Raw genomic sequence first — 26,525 nt, forward strand, 5'->3', positions numbered from 1 at the left:
ATCATCGTTGCCCCAGGTAAATAAGCTGTCAGCCCCTGGCATGTTAGATCTCTCGTGACCTCCCATTCTGGGGTCTTTGCGGAAGGTAGACTGCCTTTTCTGAATTGGAGTTAAGAAATCAGTGACCATTCGCGCGGATGAACAGGTACTCTCATGTGAGTTGGTTTGATGCCCGCCGACGGGAAATAGACGAGTGACGGAGGGAGCTTCTCATAATATCGCCAAGAAACTCAAAACGAAGCATCGAACATCCCACCTTTGACATATATATATAAACATAGAGGCCATCGATATCGTAGAATCGCCTACTCCAGCCTGAACCAGTTATCTCATCTCTGCCCCAAACCCGTCTCTGATCCCGCACCCGGCCCCACACTCACCGTCCCGAGCCCCGTCACAATGAAGTTCTCCGCCATCCTCGCCCTCCTGCCCCTGGCGGCCCTCGCCACGCCGACACCCACCGTCGAGAAGCGCGCGTCGACCTACTGCGGCCAGTGGGACTCCGCCGTCACCGGCACGTACACCGTCTACAACAACCTCTGGGGCATGTCCTCCGGCACCGGCAGCCAGTGCACCACCCTGACCGGCCTGTCCGGCAGCAACCTCGTCTGGTCCACCAAGTGGAGCTGGTCCGGCGGCCAGTACAACGTCAAGTCGTACGCCAACGCCGTCGTCAGCATCACCAAGAAGGCATTGAGCTCCATCGGCAGTATCCCCTCGACCTGGAACTGGAGGTACGTAGTCCAAACCCCTTTGCCATCCCGTTCAAGTGAGAGGAGGAATATGCTAACATGACCATAAACAGCTACTCCGGAAGCGGCCTCGTCGCCAACGTCGCCTACGACCTCTTCACCTCCTCCACGGCCTCGGGCTCCGCGCAGTACGAAATCATGATCTGGCTCGGCTCCCTCGGCGGCGCCGGCCCCATCTCCGCCACCGGCAGCACCATCGCCACCCCGACCATCGCCGGCCGCACCTGGAACCTGTACAAGGGCACCAACGGCCAGATGACCGTCTTCAGCTTCGTCGCCCCCAGCAACGTCCAGAGCTTCAGCGGCGACCTCAAGGCCTTCGTCACCTACCTCATCAACAGCCAGGGCCTGCCCTCATCCCAGATCCTGCAGAGCATCGGCGCCGGCACCGAGCCCTTCGTCGGCTCCAACGCCGTCTTCACCACCTCGGCGTACACCGCGGTCCTCAACTGAGTGGGTGTGACTGTGTGGGCTTAGGTCAGCTCGCGGACGCTAGTGCAGATGAGCTGTCAGTTGGTTAGTTGTGGAGTTCTGCACAAGCTGAGACAGACATGTGGATTTGGCATTAGTGTCTTTGGGCAGCTGGATCCCCTTCTTCTTTCCTGTTCATACTTATTCCAAAACATAGTATATATCACAAATGACCAAAATGCTTTGGGACTGAACCACCGTAAAGAGACGAGTCAGAAACAAAACGTTGCGAAAGAGACATTTGAACATTGAAAGCTGCTATCGCCAGTAGTTTGGCGCTCGATAGTGTGCCACGCTTTGCTGAACAGAAACCTCGAGCTTTCCAGACCAAAAGGAATGCTGGAGAGGTCTTCTGGCTCCAGCCATGCCTTCAACGGCCGCCTTTTTCGCTGCCTCGCATTCAGCCCTGCTCTCGAGCCGGAATTTCTTTATCGCCTCTAGAATATCCCGCATTCCGTGGAGTTCTGCGGGCTTTGGAGGCTTCAGCTCCAGTGGCATGACAATGGCGTCCCACGCGGCATGGAAGAGCAGTGCGCCCGGTGGGACGCCCGCCTTGATGTGGTCAGGTGTTGCGGGACCAACTCTTGTCCTCAGCACTGAGTGTTGTACCAACTTCATGTACTCATTAATTGCGGCAGTAGCTGGCAAACCGGGTCCGATCCAGACTTTCCGTTCGAAGGTCTGCCTATGCCATGTATCGTGAAAGTCCATGTATTCATCCTCATAATCACTGAACGGAAAGAAAGTAAAGCGGCCCGTTGCCGGGTCAGCCAGGTGCATGGCAGTGGCCTCGACGTCTGCCGCTTGCTTTTTGGTGGCGTTTTGGGGGCGGGGCTGATGCAGCTCGTCGCTGAAAAAGCTGAAGCCCTCGCCTCCGTCCAGAAGATCCCCGGCATCTAGGTCGTCTGATGTCGAGAACCCTGCGGGCTCCTCTGTTGATTCAGCCTCAAATTCGAGACGAAGATGGCGGACGCCGCGGAGCAGTGCAGGGCAACGCCGAGTGGAGGACAAGGACGCCGACAAGGACGACGACATCTCTTGTATTGCCCGCTCTTGTAAACCCAAAACTTTTAGGAAATGCACCAATTTCTCAATCACAGGCCCATTTGACCGGCGGGGGATATTAGTCAAGGTAAGCGATGTCAGTCGGGGGTTCATATCTGGCTCAAACGCCTGCGAGAAGGCCATTTCGGACCTTTCCCGGACGGTGGTCTCCGCCAGCCAGTTGCACGCCATTTTTGAGAAGGTTCCTACCTCCAGTGTTGGTATCTGGGTAACAAGCGAATGGTGAACCCGAAGAGCCCTCAGATTGGACGAGAACACAGGTCGGAAGACGTGCGAGCAACCCAAGACACCGGATAGTCGCACGTCCTTTGACCATGGGAGCGACTGCCTCGCATCAGATCGCTGCACGGGCTGGAAAGCCAGGCCATCGCAAGACAGCTCTTCAAGCTGGCCTTGGGAGCTTCTGATCAGCTTTTCAACGCCTGCAGAGGTGATATGCGTGTCTGAGATGTGCAGATGCGTGATCCCGGTGGGAGCAGTGCAGACGTCGAGAAGCGGCACCTCGGCCCAAGCAGGTACCGGCCGATCCATACTTCCTGCGAGTGCGGCCTTAACGTGATCCGCGATGTCTCGCCTTAATGGCGCACTGCCATTGGACCGGACTGCTTCGTCCTCCTGCAGGTCCCGAGTCGCATCGGCGGAGTACACTGGGGCATCGACAAAGTGTCGCTCCGGATGTTTGAAGGTGCCGCTCCAGTCAGACTCGTGGACAGAGACGAATCTGCCGTGGGAGTCATTGCCGTGGCCGTCGGATGACAGTTTACCTTCCGCCATGAACCGGGACTGAGACCGTAACGAGGGACTATTGAAGCACAACGCGACGAACTCGTCGATGATTGCATCGGTGACGCTGTTTTCACTGAGGTCTAAGCTCCACAGTCTGCCTTTGAAAGCTTGAAAAAGCTGCAAAGCAAGCCCGTCGTTGATCTCCCGGCGTCTTGCTTTGAGGACCTTCAGATGGCACAGATGGCGACGTCCGTGAGCTGCCGCCAAGAGCGGCTGCAGGGAGCCCGGAAGGCCGGATACGTCAAGATAGACAAGGTGTTGGAAGATGTTCGAGGTGAAAAAAGCAGACGGCAACTGTGCCTCGCAGTGAGCCATGCTCAGCACCAACAGCGGGGCCTTCGCCCCCGAATTTGGGGCCGCATTCAAAGTGGCCGGGTCGGCCTCGGTGTGACCATCCAACAAAATACACCGAAGGTTTGGGAGTACTCTGGGCAATAAACGCAGCGTCTCTGGTATTGTCCTGTTGGTATTGTGGAAGTGGGCGGTGTCCTTGGCGAACACACGAAAGTCAAGGGTGGTGATGAGGGACAGGGTAGACTGTCTAACGTGCTGCACGCGGTCGAAAGCAAAAGTAAGGTACCAGTTGAGGTCGTCGCTGGGATCCAGCCCCAGCCGGCGGACGGCAACCAACGGGTCGTTCCAGAGGCGGGGAGCAAAGATTGCATAAAAATGCCTGCTAACAGAGCAAAGGCTGGAGAAGTCCTTGTACTCGACGTATGGTGCGACAAGCTCAAGCCAGTCGAGCCTGCTGACAGCATCCTGGTACGATGGCAATTGGGTGTCTTGGGCCATTGTCGCCTGATGAAACAGTTTGTCGGCCGACGATACGTTACAGCGGATGATCCTCCACTGGTTGATGATGGAGGGCGATGGCCAGCGATGGCGGATGATGGCAAATGACGACGGACAGTGACGGATGGCGATAGAGATGACGATGGAGACGGCGACAAGGATGATGCGGCGACCTCGACTGCTGCAATGCAGGAACTGCCCGCGAGCCGAACAGTACCTTACAGTGCAGCGAAAAAAGAAAAAGAAAGTGGCGCGAGAAACGCGGGTGGTGAAAGAAATGCGAATGATGCAGGTCTCGTTCCAGTGAGCGACGATGCGCCAGAATGACGACGAAATGGCGATCTAACCAAGGGGCCCCGCGTTTGTCGTTTGTCGTGTGTCGTTGGGATGAGATGGTGGTGTTGGTGGTTCAAGTAAGCGCAGGCGATCGGACGATGAGACGAATTGACGAGGTGGTGGCACCGTCGCACGTGTCCAACGTGTGTTTGCCCGACGACTGTGACGAACGGACGCCGTTGCCAGTTTGGATTGACAGATTGACAAGACAGACACAGTCCGGGCGCACCACACCTGTCTACGGACAGGTGAACCAGGCAACGAGGCTTGCTGGGCCGCCCGATTGCTTCTGCCGCCTCATGTTCAGTGTCGGCTGCTGCTTGACGTCAGGCATCCCGGCCGAAGCTGGGGGCGTGAGATGCATGCCCACGCGGTTCGTCCGTACGTATTGAATTGCTTTGCACACGAATAAACAATGTGACGGAAATGATGGGGAACAGACTCCGTGGGGGCCAGGATGGGCTTGCCGCCGCTTTTGTTTGATTACATAAGGATTGGAGGCTTGGACAGTTACGCCACATCCGCCAGCCTCCCCCGTTTGCTAGCAAGCCATTAGAGGTTGCCTAGACGCGACAATCAATAATGTCTTCCTTCAAATACAGTTGCCAGCTGAAAGAGAACGAGAGAAGTGACACGAGCCGGGGTCGGGAGGCCGCTTCGGCGCTAATGGCGCCTCCGGGACCCACCGAGCCCCATATGACGGCTTCCCCGGACCAATCCACCTGTGGCTCCGCTACCCGTGTCGGCGGCCGAGCGCCGGTGCGCCCCACATCAGCGCACGGCGCACTTCTCGGCTCGGAAGCCTTGCTTTGGGGAAGGTTTGCGCTTCAGCCCCCCGTCAACTGTCAATCACTTCGACACCACACCTTAATTCATCCACTCATTCAGCTGGAACAAGCAATCGCCAAGCTTGCATCCCCTGCTGTGATGGCAATCGTCGCAACCGAGCGTAAGCAGATCATCGATGGCGGGATTCCGCTCACATCCATGCTCTTGATATTTTCCAAGACGATATCTTGCAGCCTGAGATATGGTGACTATCTACGGATACAGCTAACATAAGCCAAATCTCGGTCTTGTCGTTTAACTCGTGCATTTTGTTTGCTTTGCGTCCATGCAAAGTAAAGGCAACTGTTTTCTTTTCGTGCTAATATGTACGGTAGCTCCGGCCGAGAATGATTGTGGTTTGAAGTAGATGAACAAATGCAGGAAACATCCGTAAAGAACCATCGAAACATGTTTGTTACGATCAGCAGGTCAATTGACAAATCCCCGACTGGTAGCACAACGTGGTTGTCACCGTTGCAACCTAGGCCTCGGGAACGGTCACCCCTGCGTTCGAGGATGGGCAGCTGCAGTAAGCAAACCAGATGGCGCAGCTGCCCGCATTCGATCAGCTGCATCTCCTGCTGTGCAACGAAACGAGCACAACGAAGCCGTAACCTGAAACGTGCACTCAATAGTTGCATCTGAGCAAAGAAAAAATCCTCCGTCTGGTTGCATGCCGAGCTACCGGCCAAGATCGACGCCGTATGGGATCATCAATTCTTCAGAGTTCAATGAAGACTCACAACCGACCGTTGCCTAGATTGGCAGATGCTACATGATGGTCCGATTTCAAGTCGCCCAATCTTTCCATCATTTGTGACTGATATTGACAGCTCAGATAAACAAGGAAACGAGATGCACACCAGACCTAATCAGGGCTTGCAAAGTGACAAGACCGAGATCGGCTACTACCAAGTGGCAAGGACAGTGGTCACATCAGCGACCGATATAGACAGAAGGCCAAAAAAGACTATGTAGAGCTAGGTAGAGGTGAAATATCAGAAACGGGGAGACCAAAATCCGTCCACAGCGCCAGAACCACGAGGACGTTTGGCGGTTACACGGCATCCACCCTCGGCCGCCGCCTTTCCCCCGATCACCAAACCCCTTCAAGACAAGCCAGACGGAGATTTTCCAACTCTTCTCCGATATCCAATGTGTCCCCTAATTGCCGGTCTCTGCAGTCTAGCTCTTTGCCTATCGCACCATCTCGCATTTCCGCCCCTGCCCCTGATGCACAACCCCCTGCCATGCCATCATCGTCGCCGTTCGGCCATCTCCCACCGAGCCCCTAGATTCCAGTGATATCGCCCCTGTCCCCTTCGTGCCCCTCTCTCACTCCATCCGCCTTGTCCCGTGATCCAGCCAAACTTTCCCGGTTCGTTGTCCACAGGGGGGCCCAAAAGGATGACGGAAGCTTTCCCAAGCCCACATCGCTCCCAAAAACGGCTCTGGACGGCCTGAACCGCGCCCGTTAAGCGAACCCTTTCCTCCTCTGGATTAACATAATGGAGCACAGTCACAATCTTGGCGGAGATGGGACGAATGGCTCGGAACCTACCAGTACAGCTGTCCTCATATACAGGGACGTTCCATGGCAGTCGTCCCTCACGGCGTCTTCGCCGAATCTGAGACAGGCATGTCAACCGAACCAGCTTTTTCCCCCATCCACCTTACGCGCGTGGGTGGAGCAGCGAGCACCCTAAGCTCGCACGCTCGGTCGGGATCAGCACAGGGACCTGCCGAGATGAGCCTCGAGAGGAGGGTTCACCTCAGCTTAGTGCTCGTCGATAGGGCCCTCCAAGAATGCTACCGCGCAAGGCACGACGGGGGAGGGCGGAGAGAGAATTGATTGATGCTAGTGATGCTACTTTGCAAAGGCAAAAGAAGGCCCAGATCGGGAACGCCTCGGTACTTGCGCCAATCATGGCCCCACTGCGATTTCCCAAACGGCCGAAGAGGGCATGCACGATGCAAGCTGAACCAAGATTGCGCCTGCGACCTGCGCGGCGTGCTGCGAACCTGCGTCTGTCTGCTTTTCCTCAACAAGCTGCAGACGGGACTAACGCACGAGAGAAATGACCAAACGTTTGATGTTTTTTTCTGCTCTTTGCTTCCAAATAATGTGCATTGAAACTTTTTGTGACTGCGATAGCGGAAGACCCGCTCATGCAAGTGTCCTGTTTTTGATTTGGGTTCTCAACTCTCTCTTGCTGTCTCTTCATGGCGTAGCAATTTGTCTAATCTTCCACTCGTGCTTGCAAAAAAAGTGATCTTCGTATCCTCGCCAGTACAGAGTAGTACAGTGTATCAAAAGAAATCTCAGATGGGCAACATCATCATTCAGCCGTCATCTGCCTGCCGCCCCCCTCCCGATCCATTTTTTCGCCGTTGACTTTCAGAATCCCGCCGCCACGGTAGACTAAGACAAACAAGTTGGCCTCGCCTCCCAGGAATTTCGCGCCTTTGCACCACCCAATCCGCTATCCTCCTCTCCCACCTTGGTCTTTCTCACAACTTCTTTTTTGTCTCCAATTCTGAACAAAGATTTTTGTGTCTGATGATAAAAATATGTGTGTCTCGTCTTTTGTGTGTGTGATTTTGTCGAGTAAATCGTAGAAAAGAATGCATGTAACGTCGTTGCGTAGTAGTAAAAAAGAACCGATGCCACCATAAAACCTCTGATAAAGCAAAAGCATCCTCCCTTCCAACTGCCCCCCCCCCCCCCCCCCCTTCCAACTTTGAAACAATGTAAAAAATGCAGACAAATTTCCTTGACGAACGCCTCCCGCGGGAATCAAAAACTTGGGTTTTGGTTGGCGCAACGGAACATGAAAAGTTATTACAGGTTAAGAATTTTTTGTGTGAGTTTGTTGTTTAACAGTTTGTTGGTTGGTTGGTTGGTGCGGTCAAAGGCACCCCGGGGGCCCCCAACTCCCCCCATGTCATGTCGTTGCAAGGATGGGGAGGAAGCACGCAGCGTGGCGTGCCAGGCGCAGCAGCCCTGTCTCGCAGTAGGTAGCGAGGTTGAACGGCCGTAATCTGCCATCCCGCGTCTTGGCAGGTCCCCTCTCCTCTTTCTCGGCCGCAGCGCAAGTCCCCCCGGGCCTGCGTGTCTCACAGCCGCGCCAGGCGCACTCGACCTCAGTTCTTGCTGCTGGAGCTAGAGCTGGAGCTGCCGCTGCTGGCGCTGCCGGTCTTGACGCGCTTGCGGCTCTTGCTCTGCAGGCACATCTCGTCGTAGAGCTTGGCGGCCTTCTCGTTGTACGGCGTCCTGCTGGACTTGCCCTGCTTGTGGAGGAGCAGGTGCGAGACGAAGTTGTCCCGGCGCTCCTTGAACACATGGTTGCAATTCGTTGCGGGGCATGTGTAGAGCTCGACCTCCTTCTCGTGTGTTCTGATGAGAGTGTTAGTTGGCTGTGTTTAAGGTCTCATGTGATGATGAACTCACGCCTTGAAGTGACGCTTGAGATGCTCCTTGCGCTTGAAGGTCTTGGTACAGTCGGGGTAGGTGCACCGTTCCCTCCTGGGCGCAACGTGGCGCACCTTCACGGAGCCGCAGTCGAGGACGGAGCCGTCCTGGTTGACCTGGATGGAGCGCAGCTGCCTCAGCGCCTCCATGTCGTTCTGGTTCTTCTGCAGGGCCAGGGTCTTGCGCTGGACCTCGGCGAAGATCTGGCGGCGGGAGCCGTGGCTGTGGGCGCTGCGGTACGCGGAGGCGGCGACGCTGGTGGGGGAGGAGCGGAGGGGTGACGGGGAGTGCGTGGTCTCGCGCTTGACGGCGCCCATGGCCTGGAGGGGGGAGGTGGAGGGCGTGGCATCGCTGCCGAACATCATGATGGGGCTCTCGCTGCTGCAGCTCCAGATGCTCTGGTGGACGTTGCTCGGCGTCGAGCTGGTGAGCTGGCGGTGCGGCGTGGGCATCACGAAGGGGGAGGAGTGGAGGTCTTGCGCGAGGGCGTACTGCGGCTCCTGGTGGTGGTGCTGCTGGTGGTTGTGGTGGTGCGGCGAGGACATGCCCGGTACGCAGTGGGAGTTGAGCGTGACGTGGAGCATGGTGTTGTAGTCGAGATGGTCCATGCTGCCGTAGCCAGCGCTCTGCCTCCTCGACGGCGTGAGGGGGATGGCGGACTGCGCATACTGCATGGGCATGCCCATCTCGACCTTGTCGGGCTTGGGGAAGTAGCTCTTGTCTGGTGTTGAGGCATGGTCGAAGCTGAAGGAGCTGTGGGCGGAGAAGGAGGAGTCGAAGTCGATGGTGGACTGCGATGATGAGCTCTGGTCGTGAGGTGTAGAGCGGCCGGAGCGGGGGGTGAAGGGCCCGTTGGGATCGTAGACGGACGAGGCGGCGGAGAAGCTTGGTGTTGTAGTGCCGACAGACATGGCACCGTCGAAGCCGAAGCTGGCCTCGGTGTGGAAGGAGTCCATGATACCATCCATGGAGTGGTCCTGCTCGTGCTGCCACATTTGCGACATCATTGTGCCTGTGATGTTGTAGAGTATGTGGTTGCTGGGCGGTTGTTGTTATTGCGCTCCGTTTGTGAAATTCGGTCGAGGGCGTGGTCGACTGAAGAGGGAGCGAGTTGGCGGGTGGAATAGATGATGAAGAATGATGGGATTATAGAAACGTTCCACAGACGAGCGGCTCGACCAAAGTTATATCGTGGAACGGAGGGCGACGGAGATGAAGATGATGCCCCTAAGAGTGATGGGCAGGGCAATCCTCACAGAATGGGGAAATAGTGTCATCAATACACACTAGGCTTTAGAGACAGTGAGCCCCAGATAGGAATGTATCGAGGTCTGAGTACGTGATAGTGGGGATGGGAGGTGTGGAGTGTGAATTAAGGGCAGCAGCAGCAGCAGCAGCAGTAGCAGAGGCGTCGGCGGCGGCGCGGGAGGGGGGCGTGTAGACAGGAACGAAGATTGGGATGCAGGAGGGAGGCAAAAGAGGCTCCTCAAAGTCATATGGAGGGGATCCACCGATCTAATGGGCGCAGATGGACGAGGGCCCAGAGCCTTAGCAGCGTGCGAGTGTTTCTTGAGCGGGATGGTCCAGTTCGGCCTGTCTGTTTCGTCGTCCCTGAGAAATAATGAGACGATCGCCCGGTCCATGAACGCGACCCAGTATATATATGTGTCAGTTTGAGAGGATAAGCTGAACCAGCACCAGGTACGGTGCCCTGGACGTTGGACGGGCTTTTTAGCTGGTGATCCAACACTCGGACCAGCTTTGTTGGTCTTCTTCTCTTGTCCAGAAAACATGGCTATGCAGAGGAACCTGGGCAGCGATCAAGAGGCGAGAGAGAAAGTCAGAGAGACTCCGAATTAGGAGCCGACATGGGGACACAGCCAGGTCCCAAGTTTGGATGCTGGGAAAGGCTGGTGGTCCTTGTGTGGTGTACTGTATCCATTCGTCAAGGGCCCCCAAGCGGCTAGGCCAACCCGGTCTACTCTATCTTGGTTTGCATTTTGGGTGAGCAAACCCCTGGTCTGGGGGAGTAAGAGTGACCGAGTCGACATTGAGCCAGAGCAGGGGAGGGGGTTCGAACCCACGGCCGAGGGACTGCCAGGCAACTGGAGATTTTCTCACGGCCGCCCCCAGGGGAGAGGAGGTGAAAGAAGAAAGAGGACCTGCATGAACCGCTTTGGCTTGCACCTTGCTCGTGGATCTTGGGTTGGTGAAGGGTGAGGGTGATGGGCGACAGGGGTCTGGACAATCCACTTCCTTGCGCTCGTCTTCTCCATCTCTCTTCCTTCTCCAGATTGGACGCCCGAACAGGCGAGACAGGCAGTAGACTCCTACTGGTGAGCACCCAACGAGCAGCAGGGAGGCAGGATGGCTCCATCGTCATATGTGAGAGTGAGAAGGGGGCACGAGAAACGCGTGCTCATAGTTCAAAACTACGTAGTGGATGACAGGTCGCGGTAAAACAGACGTGTAGCGGGACAGACCAGCCAACTGCAGTGGCAGTGGTGGTGGTGGTGGGGTCGGAGACATTGGGCTTGACAGGCCAAAGGGGACCAGACGGCATGACAGCCGAGCGAGTGAGTGAGCAGGTGGGGAGACACATACACACACACACACAGACGATAGAGAGAGAGAGAGAGAAAGAGAAAGGCGCCCGGGGATACGTACCGGGGCTCTTGCTGCCGTGCGTGCGTGTGTCTCGTCTGCCGCAGCGTCTGTCTCTGTCCTCTCTGCGTGTAAGAGTGCAGCTTGAATGTGTGTAACCTTGCGGAATGGAGACACGCCATGCCTGGAATGGAGGATTGATAACTTGATACGTACGGCGCTCAATGGGCCGACAGAGTCTTGTGCCAGCTGTGCTGTTGGTGTGAGACACGGGCACAGGCCGCGGTGCAAGCTTCGACACTTAGGCAGGCACGATCTGCCAGTGTGTGTGTGCCTCTTTTCTTTCCAGTTGCCTTCATTACCCAACGCGCGGATGAAATGTATGATGCATATGAGACACAGTGCAAAATGTGAGAAATGACGATGGCCGTGAAGAGCTCGCCAAAAGCCTGGCAAGGGAAAAGCAAGAAACAGCAGGCCGGCGCTGGCACCCCGGTCGCCAGCTCTCCGCTAGCCAGGGAATAAGAGCCCACACAGTGAGAATGAGCAGCGAGCCAGCGACTGACGTAAGTTCGCTTGGATGGCATAGCCAAGTGGCTAATCTTCTCATCATAAAAAAGAGGCGCTGAGACAGGACGATGCAGACGAGAGATGTGCAAAAAGCAAATGTTGAGCAGTTCTGAGGAGACGGACTCGAAGCCAGAGAGGACTAGAACTGCGGGAAGACTGAACGAGTAAGAGCGTCCGGAATGTGTGAGCAGGCCAAGAGCCATTGGCAGTCATACAGAGGGAGGGGAGGGGGAGGAGAATCAGGAGAGACGGATTGATAGTGTGAACTGTGGTGAGAGTTGGAAGAGACAGAGAGGCTGAGAAAAGGCCAAGGACTTGAGTCAGGGCCAACCGTTGCAACGCTCGTCCGAATGAGTCTAGAGCGTTGGGTTGGGTTGGGTGAAGGAGCGGAAACTTTGTTGCGTGATTGAAAGAAAGAGTAGAAAGAGAGTGAGAATTCAATTGGGGGGAGGATTAAACGGCCAAACGGGCAAAACTGCAAGCGGACGAAACCCACACACCCAATTGGTAGGATCTGCGAATGATGCTTGCTGCTCATCACTCAATCTCATTGGCCTCGAACCCATGTGCAGCTCAGGCCTAGGTCATCGGGTCGCCCATTCAGAGCCTCGACAATGCGAGAGAGACTCGAGCTCGAGAGAGCAGATCCCGGCAGAGTGCGATGAACAAGGGTTGAAGGGCTCAAAAGGACGCTTGAAAGGAAAAGCGGGGACCGTTCGGGTCACCAAGTTTAGACACAGCTTCCCAGTCCCAGTCCCAGTCCCAGTCCCGGTCCTGGTCCCGATCATGAATGATCACTGACAGGGGACCAACCCACCACCACACCCTCTTCCGCACATCGCCCTCCTCGACCTCCGTCCTGCTCTCTTGCTCTTGTGCTCTCTCATTCTCTGTGTTTCTGACGCAGAGAGAGCCAAGGCCAACAGCATGGTGACCACACACACCACGCCCACGGATGTTGGCCCCCCGGCCGAGACTGCTGCAGGTCGGATGCAGGTCAACAACCACTTGGGACGACCCATACGTCGGCGGCCTTCGCCCTCAGCCTCCGATATGACGGGCTGCATCTCCGGGACCACTCCCAAATACTAGACACGCAGGACACGATAACTCGTAGGAGCCAGGTCCGACACCAAGGGGCCGTGACGGTGGCTAGCGTCACCCCAAGCGTCCGCAATTCGCGTCTATCGGCGCGCTACTTGGCGCGCCCGCCTGAGGGGTCCGCTGCCAACTCTGTGTCTCTTGCTCTCTCTCACTTCTCTTTCGCCCGCTTGCTCCTCTTCTGCCTCTTGTCCCCTCCTCTCCACCACCATCACCACCCCAGGCCTGCAGTCAACTCACTCAGGCACACCAACATCCGTGCATTGCATCCAAGACTCGTCTAATCTTTCTGTATCACACCTGCAGCGTAGCATTCGGAGATTCACTTGAATCTCATCCCATGTCGGTGCAGCTGTGGTTTTCCAAATAATGCTGGGCAAAATACTCAAACTGTGCAGCGTGCAGCGTCGTCATCGAGAAAGAGAGAAGGAAAGTGGCTGCTCGTTATCCACTCTTGTTCCTCGCTCCCCTGGTCGAGTTGCAGCATGTTCCCAGCCCATCCATGATCGACGACAAGCTGCCGAAGCCGAGACTCAGGCGGACAGGGGTCGACAAATCCCATCTCACTCCATCACCCCGTGAATGCATCTTCACGGCTCGCGAACAGCGCAGAGCTTCTCTCTCCCAGACGGGCGAGAATGGCGACATCCGGGATCCGCCCTCTCTCTAATCCATACCCTCGCTCGCTTGTCGAGTGACACGAGCCCGTGGAGAAAGGGACATAATCGCTCCCAGGAAACAGACGCCATTGTGAATAACCCCAGAATAGACTTCGCTCGTCGCCGGCTGAAGGGCGGGGCCACCACGGCTTTTCCCCTCCTCTCCCCTCCTCCATCAATGGGAGCCCGGACCGGCCTTCGTGCCTGGTGCTGGCTTATGCTCCTTGACCTCTTGTCCAAGATTCCCCGGTCGAATGATAGCCGGGCCTTTCTTGATAGATCCGATCAACGCCCGAAGTGGCATTTGACAGGGCGTCCGTTTTGGGACGACCTTGCTCACGGTCTTTGTTCATCCCGCAACATCCCCGGAGAGAAATCCAACGGTCGACGATCATCGCCTCTTGCTTCATAGCCAAGGCTGTGGCACTGACAGAGCTCAGCCGTTGCTCCCGCGTCCTGGCCAAGGTTGTGCGGTAGCCCAGGCACATCCATCAAAAGCGTGTGGCCCTGGGACCTGAACGTTGTCCAAACCCCGAACCAAGGTGCCACCACACGCATTTCTCAAATTCATGATTCAACCCCATCGCGCCTCAATCTTAGAGCCATTTCCCGCCCTGTCCCTTGGGAAAGAGGCACGTCGAACGCCGTAGCAGCAGGCGGAAAAAGCAGGCCGCAAACAACCTTCGGCCGTTAGGCCACCACCGAGAACTGACACAGCACTACCTCCGCGACTTCATATTACCATGAACACACTCAAAAGTGAGTCCGCGGCCTCGGCTTTCGCCGCCAATGGTGCCTCCCCGGGGCCAGACGCCAGTTCGCTCCACAGACCTCCGGGTGCCTGGGGGCAAACCGGCGCGGAAATGCTCCTTTTCTCGCGCACACCTTCCATCCATCATCATATTCTTACTTTTTCCTGTAAACTTGGCGCACACGCGAGAGGAATGCTGGGCGTCGTCCACGTCTGTTGCTCCAACACCCTCAAACACGCGCGTGGGAGAGCCTCTGTCTCTTGCTTTTCCCCTCCTCTCTCTCTGCACTTCCAGGTTTTTCGTGCTTTGCCACAACGGCCACGAGGAACGCACAACTCTCGCGCGAACGACTCACTTTCATGGTCTCACCATCCATGGTCCCGCGTAACCGCGTTCCTCGAGGTACCTGGGAGCACGCCTGTCTCTTGTCCAGACGCCTGGCCTTTTTCATGTGGTGTACCTCTTTTTCTGGTCCTCTTTTTCCGCCGTACGGCTGCTAGTCCGTCTCTTCTTTCGCTCGCCTGTCGAAAGCCTACACCGGCCATTGTTGCTAGATTTGATTCAATCAAACCTCTGTACGACCGCGCATGCGATTCAGATTCAAAACTAGAGCTCATCATCGGCTCCTCTCTCGAGGCCCCTGTGAACATCCTCCCGAAAGGGGGAACAGTAAATCGTCCGTCTGTTCGCTAGCCCATTACTCCAACATCTGTCACGCAACCCGCCAACCTGGGACGGTGGGAGGACAATGCGCACTTTCCTTTACACCACAATAAAGGATTGTGATAGCTCACATCTGTCATGTAAGCAAATGCCCGATGTCGACTGCTCGGCACTGGCACCGCTTGGAACGTAGCCTCGATTCGGCTGGGATTGTCTCTGATCGGGCCTCTGAGTGGCCCAATATTGATTGTATCCTTGCAGCAGACCAAGCCTTGCCCCCTGGCAAGATGTGTGGGTGGAAGGGGTGTTTCTGCAGAGCGCCGCCGCCGCCCCGGCTGGTCTTTCCTACACCTGGCCCAATGATGATGATGTACTGTAGATGTCGGAGACAACAAATAGTTCATCCACGATTCTCCGGGTCGGGCAGATCAAGGGGCTCTCTCGATTTCCATTCTGCAGCCTTGGAGAAACTCTGCGTTCGCCATGATGGGAAAGTCGCGATTGAGGGGTTTTCAGACCTTACCTCGTCAGCGGTCTCTCTCAGCGCCATGTTCGGTGCAACGGCCCAATAAAGTCGGATGATTTTGGGACCTCTTCCATCTTGTGGCTTGGAAGCTTGCACCGGGAATAGAAGCTCGAGATGTTGTCTTGCTGATGAAGCCACCACAAGTCCCTGAAAGAGGGGTTCAAGGGGTTCTCATAAAGCCAGCACGGCAAGAACGACCCCTTCGCTGGTACCTGGGCTCTGGCGAGCATCAGGAATGCTATCGGCCGCGTTTATCCACTGATGGGAGGCCGTCGTTCGACTTCCGTTTATCCCGCGGACACCAGCCTACCGCCGCGATTCTGGCACATGTCTACCGGTTCTCCACCCGTTGTCGGAAGGTCTGGTGAAGTCGTCTCGAGAAGCTAGGAGCAACTCAATTATCTCAATGGGCCGAATGCCCTTTCTTGGCGCCTGAGTCGGTCCAAAGTCTCTATGTGTTCGTGTCTCCATGTCTTGCTGCCCCTTTGTACATGTTTACTCGCGAAAACTGACCCCATAAGTTCGGTCTAGCGAACCTTGGTCCGTCCTCGACGGTGGCTAGGTCAAGCGTGTCGTTCCACCCTCATTTAATATTGCTTTTGCCTGGGACTAGACGGCGCTCACGATATTCTAGAAGGGAACCAGGTTAGCACGAGAGAAGAGATCGCCGATGAAGGGCACCACCGGCGAGGCCTGGCTGAGATGGAGAGTAAGGCTTTTTTTCTTTCTTGAATCGATGCTGCATCTTACTCGACTGCCTCCTCATTCTGAGCCATAACCTCATTGTCCATGTCGTCCAACACTTCCTGCATCTCCTCCTCCGTAGCATCCAGTCCGTCAGAGCTCATGAGCTTATTGTCCTTGTCCTCGGCTATGTTTGAGTTAGCAATCGGCGTCCTCTCTTCGGGGCCTGTAAACTTACTCTTGGCTTCCACAATGAGGTTCTCCTGAACCTCAACATCTGTAAGGGTTGTTCCATCTCCGATGACACATCTCTTGCCCAAAATGCATCTTGTCAGCTTGCAGTTCTTGCCGACTTGGGCCCCTTCCATTAGTAGGCACTGCAAGAGCTTCGCTCCCTCGTTTAACTGACAGCCGGCGCCAATAACAGACTCTTTGACAGAGACCTTCTCCTCAACGGTGACGTTCTCGGCGATGAGACAGTCGGCCTTGGTGATGGTCGTGCGACCCTTGACTCCCTCTGGATAGGCCACCTTCTTGGCGTGAGCGAAAGGTGATGCGGCGTCAACACCTGTCTCTTCCACTGAGGGCAGCTTTGCAAGATGCAGAGAGACGTTCAGGAGAAGCTTCGAGGTGTCGACACGTCGGACCAGCGGTGCATCAGCTTGAGAAGGGTGAATGTAAGCGAGGATCGGGGGCACTGTGAGGTCGCTGTGAGTGATTCCAGAAGCGTGGTCATTGCCGTCCGTCTTCTTGCCGTCGTCGCCACCGGGGACGGTGCGAAGCTCCTCCGGGTCGTCGTCCTGGGGTGATGTCGTACTCTCCTGGACGGAGTCCTCATCGTCGTCCTCTTCGTCTTTGCGAAGCACCTCGTCCAGTTGCAACTTCTCGGCGAGACCATTCTGCCAGCCAGCCTTTGCCCACCATCCAATGACATCCTCGCCAAAGTTCTCCAACCGCTCATTCTTCTCCACGAAGTCCATGACCCATCTCGGGAGGATGTAAAGGTGAGCGTCTCTGTGTGTGGTGAGCATACGTATCCTGGGATGACTTCTCATCAGTCCGTGTCGAATGGGAAGTCCCTTCTTCTCCTCGGTCAAGTCCTTCAAGGTGTCTGTGGGCATAGAGTAGACGAGGTTCGAGAGATGCGGCAGCAAAGATCCCTTTGGCGGTGCAACAGCGGAGGGCGCAGACGGCGTAACGGCGACAAAATCTGTCTCCTCCTTCTTGACGGCGAGGGCCGTCTTTGTCTCGTACCATACTCCGAGGCCGCCACTGAAGGCACTGGAGCTGTTGCCAGAGAACTTGGGTGCGCCGAGGAGGTCGGACATGCTAGCTCCCTTGACCATCCATGCTTGCAGCAGCTTCTCACCAGCAACTTCGCAAATGAGATCGCATGGAAGAATGACAAAGTCGGACGTGACAAGCTGCTTCACCTCAGGCAAACGGAGGATCTCGGCAGTACCAGTGGTCTGGTCGAGGTCCTTGGGCGCCAGGATGTCTGGCCTAGGGAGGGGCAGTGCCGTCAAGTGAGGGTTTGTGTTCAAGGCAGTAGTGATGGCCTTCTCTGCTGAGGCGGGGCAGATGAGTGTGATATCTGGAAGAGGTCAGCCTCGCGCGGGTAGGAGCGGATGGCGGGGTAAGGCTGAGATCATGCCCAGCCAGGACAACTCACTTGTAATTCCCATGCGGTAGCAAAAGTCAATGGGATACCAGACCATGGGGCGGTTGGCAATGGGAAGCAGCGCCTTGGGGTTTTCATCTGGGTTGGAAGTGAACGTCGGGAACGAAGATCCTGGGCCGCAAAGCACCAAGGCTTGGAGCCCTGGTGAGGGCATCGACACAGCGTGGGGCATCTTGAGATGCGATGGTGGGGTGTTTGCGTCTGCTTCGAGGGGTCCTCGGAGATCCTTCCGAGCGCTCAAATGGATACAAGAGAGATTGCCGAATGTGCGCTAGCAGTTGTAGACTCGGATGGTGTTGTTATGGGTTGTATGCGCCGTGTTTGCAACGTCAATGCCAGGGCCGACTCTGTGACTATTTTTTTGATAACCGGCCGCTGGAAGGAGTCATCGACCAAAACTCCGACTGTGACTGTGAGTGGGAGGCACGGGCTCTGTGGACCCACTTTCACGTCCTGATCCGGCGCGTCATGGTGGGGATGCTGCACGTGACGAGCTTGGAGACGAAAAACGGCTCATCCTCGGCCCGGCAGATGTCGCGCTGTCAGCTGTCTAGGACCTGTCAGCTTGTTTTGGCCCGGCAACCAATGGCAGCCAGAATCAACCTCGGGATCCCCCTGGGGCCTTAGCTCCTCGTCATCCAGTGTGTCCCCATCCATATCCCCATTCATCCATCCCATGTTGATGCGCACCCCAAGCCCAGCCACCCGAGCTCGCGAACAAGTGGGCGATTTCCAGCCCACCTCCTCATTGCGATTTTCTATCGTTTGACACCATCCGTTTGCCATTACGATCACGGGCGGCTCATTGAAGTATTGATCTTTGGCGATTCACCTGCGGCAACCTCCAAATCCACACCGTCTGTTCGAAGCGCCCAATTGCCGCCAGTAGCTCCCGAGAGCTCGAAATCCACTACCGATCTCTAAAGAATATACGTCAACTTGGGCCCCGCGCCCTGTTGCAATGGTCACGCCAATCTAAATGTCGTGGAACGATCAACACTCTCGGCGTCGCGGGGTATGGAGCCATTGGGTGCCGCTTGCAGTCACTGTGACTGTCGCGACCGTTGGTCTCGCAGCCTGGGTCTGGAGCCAGCGCAAGGATGAGGACGAGAATCCCGAGACCGACCACGTCAGAGACCTCGACTACGATGCCGCCGACTTTGGCGGCAATACTGCCTACGATTCCTCCAGAGGACCGAAGCCGCCATCAAGCAATGTTGGGGCCGAGACCTACGGCACCACTGGCGATGCGTCCCGGGATGCCGATGTCAGCGCAGAAACGTGGGGGGCGCGCATGTCGGGCGCTTTGAGACGCACCCCCAGCCCGCAGCAATTCTTCGAGTCCGCCGGCAAGACTGTGACGGCGGGTGTTGCTGCAGCAGGTGCTGTCGCCGGGCGCGCGCTGGCAGCTATCCGCGAGGAAGATAAGAACGCCTACGCCGACCACGAGACGTGGTCTGAGGAAGCTGATGCCCGCAAGGAGCGATCTTCCGTTCCGAGAGAGCCAGGGAAGCGAAGGAGGACTGTTGCCATTGTGGTGTCTGCAGACAGCCATGGTGATGACTTTGATGACGATGGATTCCATGAGCATGCCGTAAGGGAATTCTCCTGAACCAAGACCTCATTCTTTGTTGCTGACTTTGCTTTAGTCAATCCTGTCGCATATTCCACGCTACACCGACTTTTCCAGCATTAAGCTCTTCGTCTTGATCTACGCCCCTGGTCTCAAGGAGACCGTAGGTGAACCTTCGAGTAACCGCCCGCCACCTTCGCTGAGCTCGTCGTTCTCTAACATTTCCCACCACCAAGCCCAAACTCCTGGAGACGAGCCAGCAAAGAGCCCTCTGATGAACGCCTCTGCCACAAGCCCTGCATTCAACGCTGTCTACTCCCAGGCCTTGGCTCTGGTTGAGAAGGAGACCATGGTCCTGCCCTTTACTACTGCCAATGGACACACCCACATTTTACGTCACTTGCAGCCCGAGATCGTGTATCTCCAGGAGTCTTTGGCTGGTGAGAACGGCCAAATGGTATCCAGCCTCCAGACTTGGCTGCGTCACGACATCGTTCTGGTTGTGGGTGCCGACAACGGTCACGGTGGTCTTGCTGACAGCGAGTCAGAAGCGGAGAAGCCAGAAGAAAAGTGGTGGCAGCGTCCGGACCGGGTCGGCCGGGGTCGCGGCGTTGTGGTCGTTGATGGGATGCGGGTCCACGATGACTGGGCACGCCGCGTCCAGGGACGGGAGTAAATATTGCCTCCGCTGTGCAAAAAAAAAAGCTTTCACGTGGAACGAAGGCCGTATGATGGGAGGCTACAAAGGGCAGGAAGGGTTTGGAAATGTGTGTTTTTATTTGGATTGGTATATACCACGATATCATGTGACGTTTATCATGAGAGCAGATAGTTATCGTAATCGACCGTTGAGGTTGCGACTCGCCGGGATTTTTCTTTTTGAGAGTGGTTGCTTCCGCATAGAAAGACCTTAAGCTTATACTGAAATCAAATCCAGATCTCTTCTTCTACTTTCTAGCGTCTGGATTGTGCCAGTCAGTTCGTCGTCTGCCTTACTTCTAGATATGGCTCTGCAGGTTCCACGCCCCCAGAAAGTCGGTTCTACGGTGCACGCACTGTGCTCTTACGGTGGGTCCGCATCCGGGGTTTTGCCTGAGGCTTTGGCCTGCCCGCGGCCTGGGGCCTGCGTCCAGCATCCAGCAGCGTCCAGTCGAGTTCCACGTCCTGTCCTCCACGCTTTGCACCCCCCGTCTCGGAGATGCGGCGGTTCCTCCTTTGGAGACAGAGCCTCTTTCGCGGAAGCCTGACTACATCCCAACCCCACACGCATCGAACCCATCAACCTGAACGAGAGTGCATCTCTTTTTGGCCTCATTTCTCAATCCTTAACTTTTATTCTTCACTTACGAGCAGGTTTTGCGACCCTTGCGACCCTCTCGCGACCCCGATTACCATTCTCCACGCCGACGTCACCCGATTTGTCCAACGCGACCACGAGCCACGATCGCCCATCCATCAACTTCCGACCCCCATCCATCGCGATCGACGAACCCCTTCCCAGCTTCAAATGAGTACTTCTTGATACGACCTGTGCATCATACAATAGCAACATATCGACAGTCGCGACACTTCTCAGCCTCGTTGCAGTCCGGTAGCCGCCCCATCCGGCATTATGGCGCCGGTCGTGACGGCAATCCAGCCGCCGGCTGTCGCGTCCAAAATCAAACGTCCAGTACCCCCTGGCATCCAGACCAACGGAGCAAGCTCCATCAAGTCATCGCCCTCTCCATCGATGTCTACCAAGAAACCACCAAATTCCGCGACGATGAATGGCGCGAATCCACAATCTGCGCGACCCGCCAACCGCGTGCGCCGCGAACAGTCGGCCCAGGGCGGTCGCAACTCTAGGAACAGTGCAGGGCTGCGCTCAGCCTCGGTCGCCGCCGACATGGCAGCGGCCCAAGCCGTTGAGCCGCCACCTTATGGTATGTACACTCGAGGTGGGCATCACGACGCGTTGCTCGTGCTAACATCGACACAGTGGTCACGCCCGAGTACATCCTGAAGAAATACGCCGGCAACCCTCCATCCCTTGTCGTACACATGCACCAGAACCACTTCCGGTTCGACCAACAAGACGGAATTTTCCAGTACAAGTCGCCCATGCAGATTTTCCTACAACACCTGCGGCTGCGCACAGTTCCTCACGACCTCCTCGAATACTTCACACAGTGGGGTGTGCCCTTCTACGAGGGGTGCCTCATCGTCCAGGTACATGATCACAAGTCGGTAGTCCAGTCCAAGGATGTTGCGCGACCGACTTCTGCCTCGAGCAACAAAGTAGTCCCCTCATCTATTCACAACCATAACCCATACATTGTACCATCGCCGTACGTCCCGTACCCCAAGGAGTCTCTCGGAGCTCAGCCTGAGCTCGCCCACCAAGAGCATGAGGATACGAAGCACAAGACTGCGGAGGAAAAGGACAAGGAGAGCATGCCAGCGCCCAGTCTGCCGGGGGAAGGCCAAAAGAGCAAGGTTCCTCTAAAGGCCAAGATCTTCACTGTTGTCCTGCATCCAACGGCAGAGAGCCTCCAGGCTGATCTTCTGATCAAAGCTGCGACTCCTCGCGGAGCGTCCGATGGACGTGGAAGCATCGATGCTAACGGCGCCCCCCCTGCAACACCCATCACCATGGTTCCTCCCACTCCCACGGCGGGAGCCATGCCGCCTCCGGCCAAGAAGCAGAAACGTGAGAGGATGGAGTTGGACTCCAGCAACATCTACCTAGCTGAGTCTCAGATCCTGCTAGCGACCAATGCTCCTCTCTTTTTGGAGCCGACAAGGGATGTGGAAGAAACGATTGCTCTGCTTGATGCTCTGACCCACCCCAAGCACTCAGATTCTCCTCCCCAGCCAAAGACGAGGAAGCGGACCGTGGCCGAGATGGCTGCCGACGAGGCTGCCGCGGCAGACCAAGAGAAGTATATGCTTACTTTGGACGAGCGCACGTTTACTGCCGCCGGCGGAGCACAGAGTGGATCGAACGGCGCCGACAAGGAAGGCCCTGCCGTCGTCACCACCTTCGAGCCCAGATTCGAGCGATTCAAGGTCATTGCCGAGATTAAGAGGGAGCACGATGAGAGGAAAGAACAAGAGAAGGCCAAGGCCGCAGAGAACGAGCGCAAGCTCGCTCAAGAGAAACAGAAGCAGATGCAGGAGCAACAGGCTGCTATCACTGCTCAACGCCAGGCCGAGGCCGAAAAGCTGCGGCGCGAGCATATCATGGCTCAGGAGCTCAAAGCTCGTCAAGAGCAGCAGCAAAGAGAACAGCAACGACGAACCTTGGCGGCTCAGGCTGCTGCGCAGAATCAGGCTCAGAGCCAGAATGCTGCACCGCCCCAACCCCAGCCAACACCTACAACCATGCCAAATGGCACCACGGGAGCTGTTCCCAGCGGTATTCCAGCGCAGACCCAAGCCCGTTTTACTCAAGCATCTCAGCCTCCAGTTTCTTCACCTGTCATCCGTCAGGGCACACCTCACAGCCTGTCGTCGCCCATGCCTGGCGGTGTACCGATGCAGCAGTCCAATTCGAACATGGCCAACAGTCCTACTCGGCCGCCTTCGGCAGTTCAAGGCCACCCCCCGAACGTCGGAGGTGTTCCTATGTCTCACAGCATGTCTGCCCGCGCCAGCCAGCAAAGCCATCCCAACGGTACGCCCCGCATGCCACAAGGAACTCCGAGTATGCAGGCAACGCCAGTGCCGCGACCTGCCGTTGCTGCCACGCCTCGCATGGGACAAGCCAGTCCTCCTCCGAATATGATGCAATCAAACTCTCAAATGGGCCAGCCTATGATGAACGTCGGCACACCTGGATCCATGTCGAACCAAATGCATAACCCCAACCTGATCGCAGCTCAAGTAGCCCAACAGCAACGTGCTATTCAGCAACAACAATTGCAAGCAGCCATGCAGAGTGGCATGGGTAACATGATGAATGGCATGAACCCGCAACAGATGACGCCCCAGCAGCAGCAATTTATGCAGCAGCAGATGCACCAGCGCATGCTTTTGCAGCAGCAACAGCAACAGCAGCAACAGCAGCAACAACAACACCAGCAGCAACATCAACAACGCGGTAACATGGGTAATATGATGACGCAACAGCTGGCGGCCCAGTATGCTCAACAACTTAACCGCATGGGAGGCAACCACATGGGCGGCGGTCAGATGACGCCACAAATGCAGGCACAGCTCCAGGCTCAGCTCCAGGCGCAGATGGGCAATCCCATGCAGCGGCAGATGGGTGGCCAGGGTATGATGAATGTGAATGGGCAGAATATCAGCATGCAGCAAGCACAAGCGATGATGCAGTTGCAGCAGCAGCAGCAGCAAGCGATGGGCGGGAATAGCGCTCTCACGAACCAAGTGAAGATGCAGGGAATGGCGATCTACAACAAGCAAATCGCCAACCTTGCTGCCAAGTATGGCGGGAGCGTGGAAAACATCCCACCTGCCGAGATGGAGAACTTTAAGCGGCAATGCATGTTGGAGGCCAAGAACCAGATAAGTAACGTTCTTGCACAGCGTAGGGCGCAGCAGGTGATGATGCAGCAACAGCAGCAGCAACACCAGCAACAGCACCAGCAAATGCAGCAGATGCAGGGGATGGGCGGGATGATGGGACCTCATGGAATGTAGATTCTGTGATGACAGCCATGACGCAAGTGTCCTGACGATTCAGAGTCAATGGCGGAGGGAGAGAACAGCGGACATGCCATGTTAAGAGCGTCTTTTTATTTCGGCGTCTAAGGGACTAGGGGAGGGTTTGGCTGGTTTCGATCTTGTATGATCTTATATACCCCTACGAAGGCGCATCTACCTTATCCTTCAAGGTGCGGTCAGGGACGGACGTCTATTGAATTGGGGGGCTGACGCAAACAAACGGCATATGCATACGCCAGAGCGGTTCGGGACTCTGAGAGCGAGTTAATATGTTACTGTGTATATCAGTTCAGTCATCAGTGAATTGGAGTCCAATTCAGAAAAGAAAAGTTCAGGTAACGACTTGAGATGAGCTTGGTGTGTGGAGACCATTCAATCCAACATTGCGTTCCATGTATGTGGTTGTGTCTTATGTTGATGGGATTCTGGATCTGACTTCCGGCCAGGACTTCTTCCACACAATGAAGGTAAGCCGCCTAGGATGAGAGGGTCCGTGCATGCCCTCCATCAGCAGCATCACGTGCATTGCATCGCTTAATCTTCGGCATGACGCGGGAGAGACCCGATGATGCAACCCGCTAATGCCGCTAAGGTGCAGGAAACGGTCAGGTTCCACGGTCCACGGCCCAGGTCCAGCAGCAGCATCCAAAGTGGAAGGTGCCGCGCTGGGTCATTCATCCACTGTCACTGACTGACTGCTCTGGCCTTTAAGCCACATGAACCATTCCGTGACCTCGAGCTTCCACCACCACTGTGCTGCCTGTTGAGCTCAACACCACATTCATTAGCAGCAGTAACATCTTCTTGTTCTCTTTTTTGGGTCTGTCCGGTACTTTCTGCAACCTTGCCGAGCTCCAACGTTGCCTGCGCCCTTCCCCCTTCCATCCGCCGCCGTCCCGATCCACCCGCACGCAACCCCCAGACCATTCCGCCGAACTTCATCGAAGCTCAGACATCGACAACAGCGACCCTTCGGCCGGCCCTCCCGTTATGCATTTCCCTCGACCGCAAGCAGCTCTTCTGCTAGCCTTCCTCTTCTCCTCGCCGGCATTGGCGGCCACCATCGACTGCGAACACATCCGCGTAGACGATGTTTCCTTCAACCTAAAGGCCCTGGGAGGCCCGCACAGCGTCGTGACTAGCCGGTGGCACCCCCCAACCTTCACGAACACGTCCTACACCGTCGATATCTGCAAGCCTCTGAAGCGGAAAGGGGACGTCAAGAAGGACGAGCAGTGCCCCAACGGCACGCGAGGTACGCTGCCTGCCTGCTCCTTTACAAAGCCAGGACATTTGATGGATTACTAACACCGCGGAAAAACAGTCTGTGCCATTGAGCGCACCGTCCACCCGGGCAACGACAAGGACAAGGACGAGGTCGAGAAGGTGATTCCGATCGCCGGCGAGCTGCAAGACGTGGGCGGCAAGCCTCTCGATGCCAAGGTCGAGCGTCTCAAGTCCAGCGACTCCAACTCGGACGCGAAGGAAGGCCTCCGGCTCATCCTGAACGGCGGCTCCTACCCCTTGACCAGAAGCGGCAGGAAACAGAAGGCCATCATCGAGTTCATCTGCGACCGCGAGAAGACGGGTCTCGAGGGAGAGGTCACCTCGGAAGACCAGTACGATACTGCCACGAAACTGCGCGCACGTGATGACAATGACGACAAGGACAAGGATAAGGACGGCGATGGGCCATCACCCGACGAGAAGCAGATTATGGGAAACGGCACTGCCTTGATCTGGGACAGCTACGGTCCTGCCGAGGGAGATTTTGACGTCTTGAGAATGACTTGGCATACAAAGTACGCCTGCGAAGACGCGCGCGACAAGCCTGATGAGAACGGTGACGCGAGCAGCCACTGGGGCTTCTTTACTTGGTTTGTCGTCTTGTGGGTCCATCCTTTTCTCCAGATTTACGTTCGCCAGCTAACAGTTGCGGTGTAGGGCTTTCCTCGGTACCGCCGCATACCTCATCTTCGGCTCCTGGCTGAACTACAACCGATACGGTGCTAGAGGCTGGGATCTTCTGCCTCACGGAGACACGATCAGGGACATCCCGTACTTGGTGAAGGACTGGACACGCAGTGTCCTGAACACGGTGAACGGCAGCGGCAGCCGAGGCGGCTACAGTGCCGTCTAAATGCGCTCTTTTCACGGGGAGTTGGCATAAGCATGGAAGTGTACATTTACAGTGTAAACGGGGTTAGTGACTGAGGTTTCCTAGGTGCATGGTTTCGCGGGTCTGGTTGCGACTTGGAGTTGGGCTGGTTTGGTCCCTTGGGCTCGTCGCATTAGCTGGTTCGTCCAAGAGAGTACTCTTTGATCCAAGTTTTGTTGTCCCAATCTGTGATGCTTTTCGGCATATAGGTTTTGCGGTATGCTCGCACAGCGGCGCCAAAGCATGATCGGTGGTAGATCGACGCACCAAGTACTGTGGGGCGTGTCTCTTGAATTTCTCCAGAAATCCCCCGCGCCTCGCCACAACCTACCGTCCAAGCAACAGATAAGCAGTTAATAGCCCCCAGGTACCAATCGCGAA

The 26,525-nt window shown here is 56.2% G+C and overlaps 7 protein-coding genes across 7 annotated transcripts; 4 read left to right on the top strand and 3 right to left on the bottom strand.

The window, feature by feature from the left end:
• Nucleotides 1-399: 399 nt before the first annotated feature.
• On the top strand, nucleotides 400-1,205 carry cel12C (Endoglucanase cel12C; the record flags this gene model as incomplete). The annotated part of the gene is made up of 2 exons (XM_037317570.1): nucleotides 400-734; nucleotides 806-1,205. 2 exons carry the CDS (start codon nucleotides 400-402, stop codon nucleotides 1,203-1,205), a joined length of 735 nt encoding a protein of 244 aa, XP_037183043.1.
• Nucleotides 1,206-1,481: 276 nt separating this feature from the next.
• CGCA056_v002312 (uncharacterized protein) lies at nucleotides 1,482-3,866 on the bottom strand (the record flags this gene model as incomplete). Its single annotated transcript, XM_037317571.1, has 1 exon — nucleotides 1,482-3,866. The coding sequence occupies one exon, from the start codon at nucleotides 3,864-3,866 to the stop codon at nucleotides 1,482-1,484; it is 2,385 nt and encodes a 794-aa protein (XP_037183046.1).
• A 4,308-nt stretch (nucleotides 3,867-8,174) lies between these two features.
• On the bottom strand, nucleotides 8,175-9,506 carry brlA (C2H2 type master regulator of conidiophore development brlA; the record flags this gene model as incomplete). The annotated part of the gene is made up of 2 exons (XM_037317572.1): nucleotides 8,175-8,427; nucleotides 8,482-9,506. 2 exons carry the CDS (start codon nucleotides 9,504-9,506, stop codon nucleotides 8,175-8,177), a joined length of 1,278 nt encoding a protein of 425 aa, XP_037183045.1.
• A 6,501-nt stretch (nucleotides 9,507-16,007) lies between these two features.
• Eif2b3 (Translation initiation factor eIF-2B subunit gamma) lies at nucleotides 16,008-17,914 on the bottom strand (the record flags this gene model as incomplete). The annotated part of the gene is made up of 5 exons (XM_037317573.1): nucleotides 16,008-16,074; nucleotides 16,128-16,248; nucleotides 16,300-16,422; nucleotides 16,471-17,655; nucleotides 17,734-17,914. The coding sequence occupies 5 exons, from the start codon at nucleotides 17,912-17,914 to the stop codon at nucleotides 16,008-16,010; spliced, it is 1,677 nt and encodes a 558-aa protein (XP_037183047.1).
• Nucleotides 17,915-18,721: 807 nt separating this feature from the next.
• On the top strand, nucleotides 18,722-19,991 carry CGCA056_v002315 (uncharacterized protein; the record flags this gene model as incomplete). The annotated part of the gene is made up of 2 exons (XM_037317574.1): nucleotides 18,722-19,336; nucleotides 19,392-19,991. The coding sequence occupies 2 exons, from the start codon at nucleotides 18,722-18,724 to the stop codon at nucleotides 19,989-19,991; spliced, it is 1,215 nt and encodes a 404-aa protein (XP_037183193.1).
• A 936-nt stretch (nucleotides 19,992-20,927) lies between these two features.
• On the top strand, nucleotides 20,928-23,962 carry spt20 (SAGA complex subunit spt20; the record flags this gene model as incomplete). The annotated part of the gene is made up of 2 exons (XM_037317575.1): nucleotides 20,928-21,240; nucleotides 21,297-23,962. 2 exons carry the CDS (start codon nucleotides 20,928-20,930, stop codon nucleotides 23,960-23,962), a joined length of 2,979 nt encoding a protein of 992 aa, XP_037183049.1.
• A 1,014-nt stretch (nucleotides 23,963-24,976) lies between these two features.
• ATG27 (Autophagy-related protein 27) lies at nucleotides 24,977-26,126 on the top strand (the record flags this gene model as incomplete). The annotated part of the gene is made up of 3 exons (XM_037317576.1): nucleotides 24,977-25,241; nucleotides 25,311-25,875; nucleotides 25,931-26,126. The coding sequence occupies 3 exons, from the start codon at nucleotides 24,977-24,979 to the stop codon at nucleotides 26,124-26,126; spliced, it is 1,026 nt and encodes a 341-aa protein (XP_037183048.1).
• Nucleotides 26,127-26,525: the final 399 nt, after the last annotated feature.

Source organism: Colletotrichum aenigma (genome assembly GCF_013390185.1).
Source record: "Colletotrichum aenigma strain Cg56 chromosome Unknown KSG_Cg56_contig02, whole genome shotgun sequence".
Taxonomy (NCBI): Eukaryota; Fungi; Ascomycota; class Sordariomycetes; order Glomerellales; family Glomerellaceae; genus Colletotrichum; species Colletotrichum aenigma.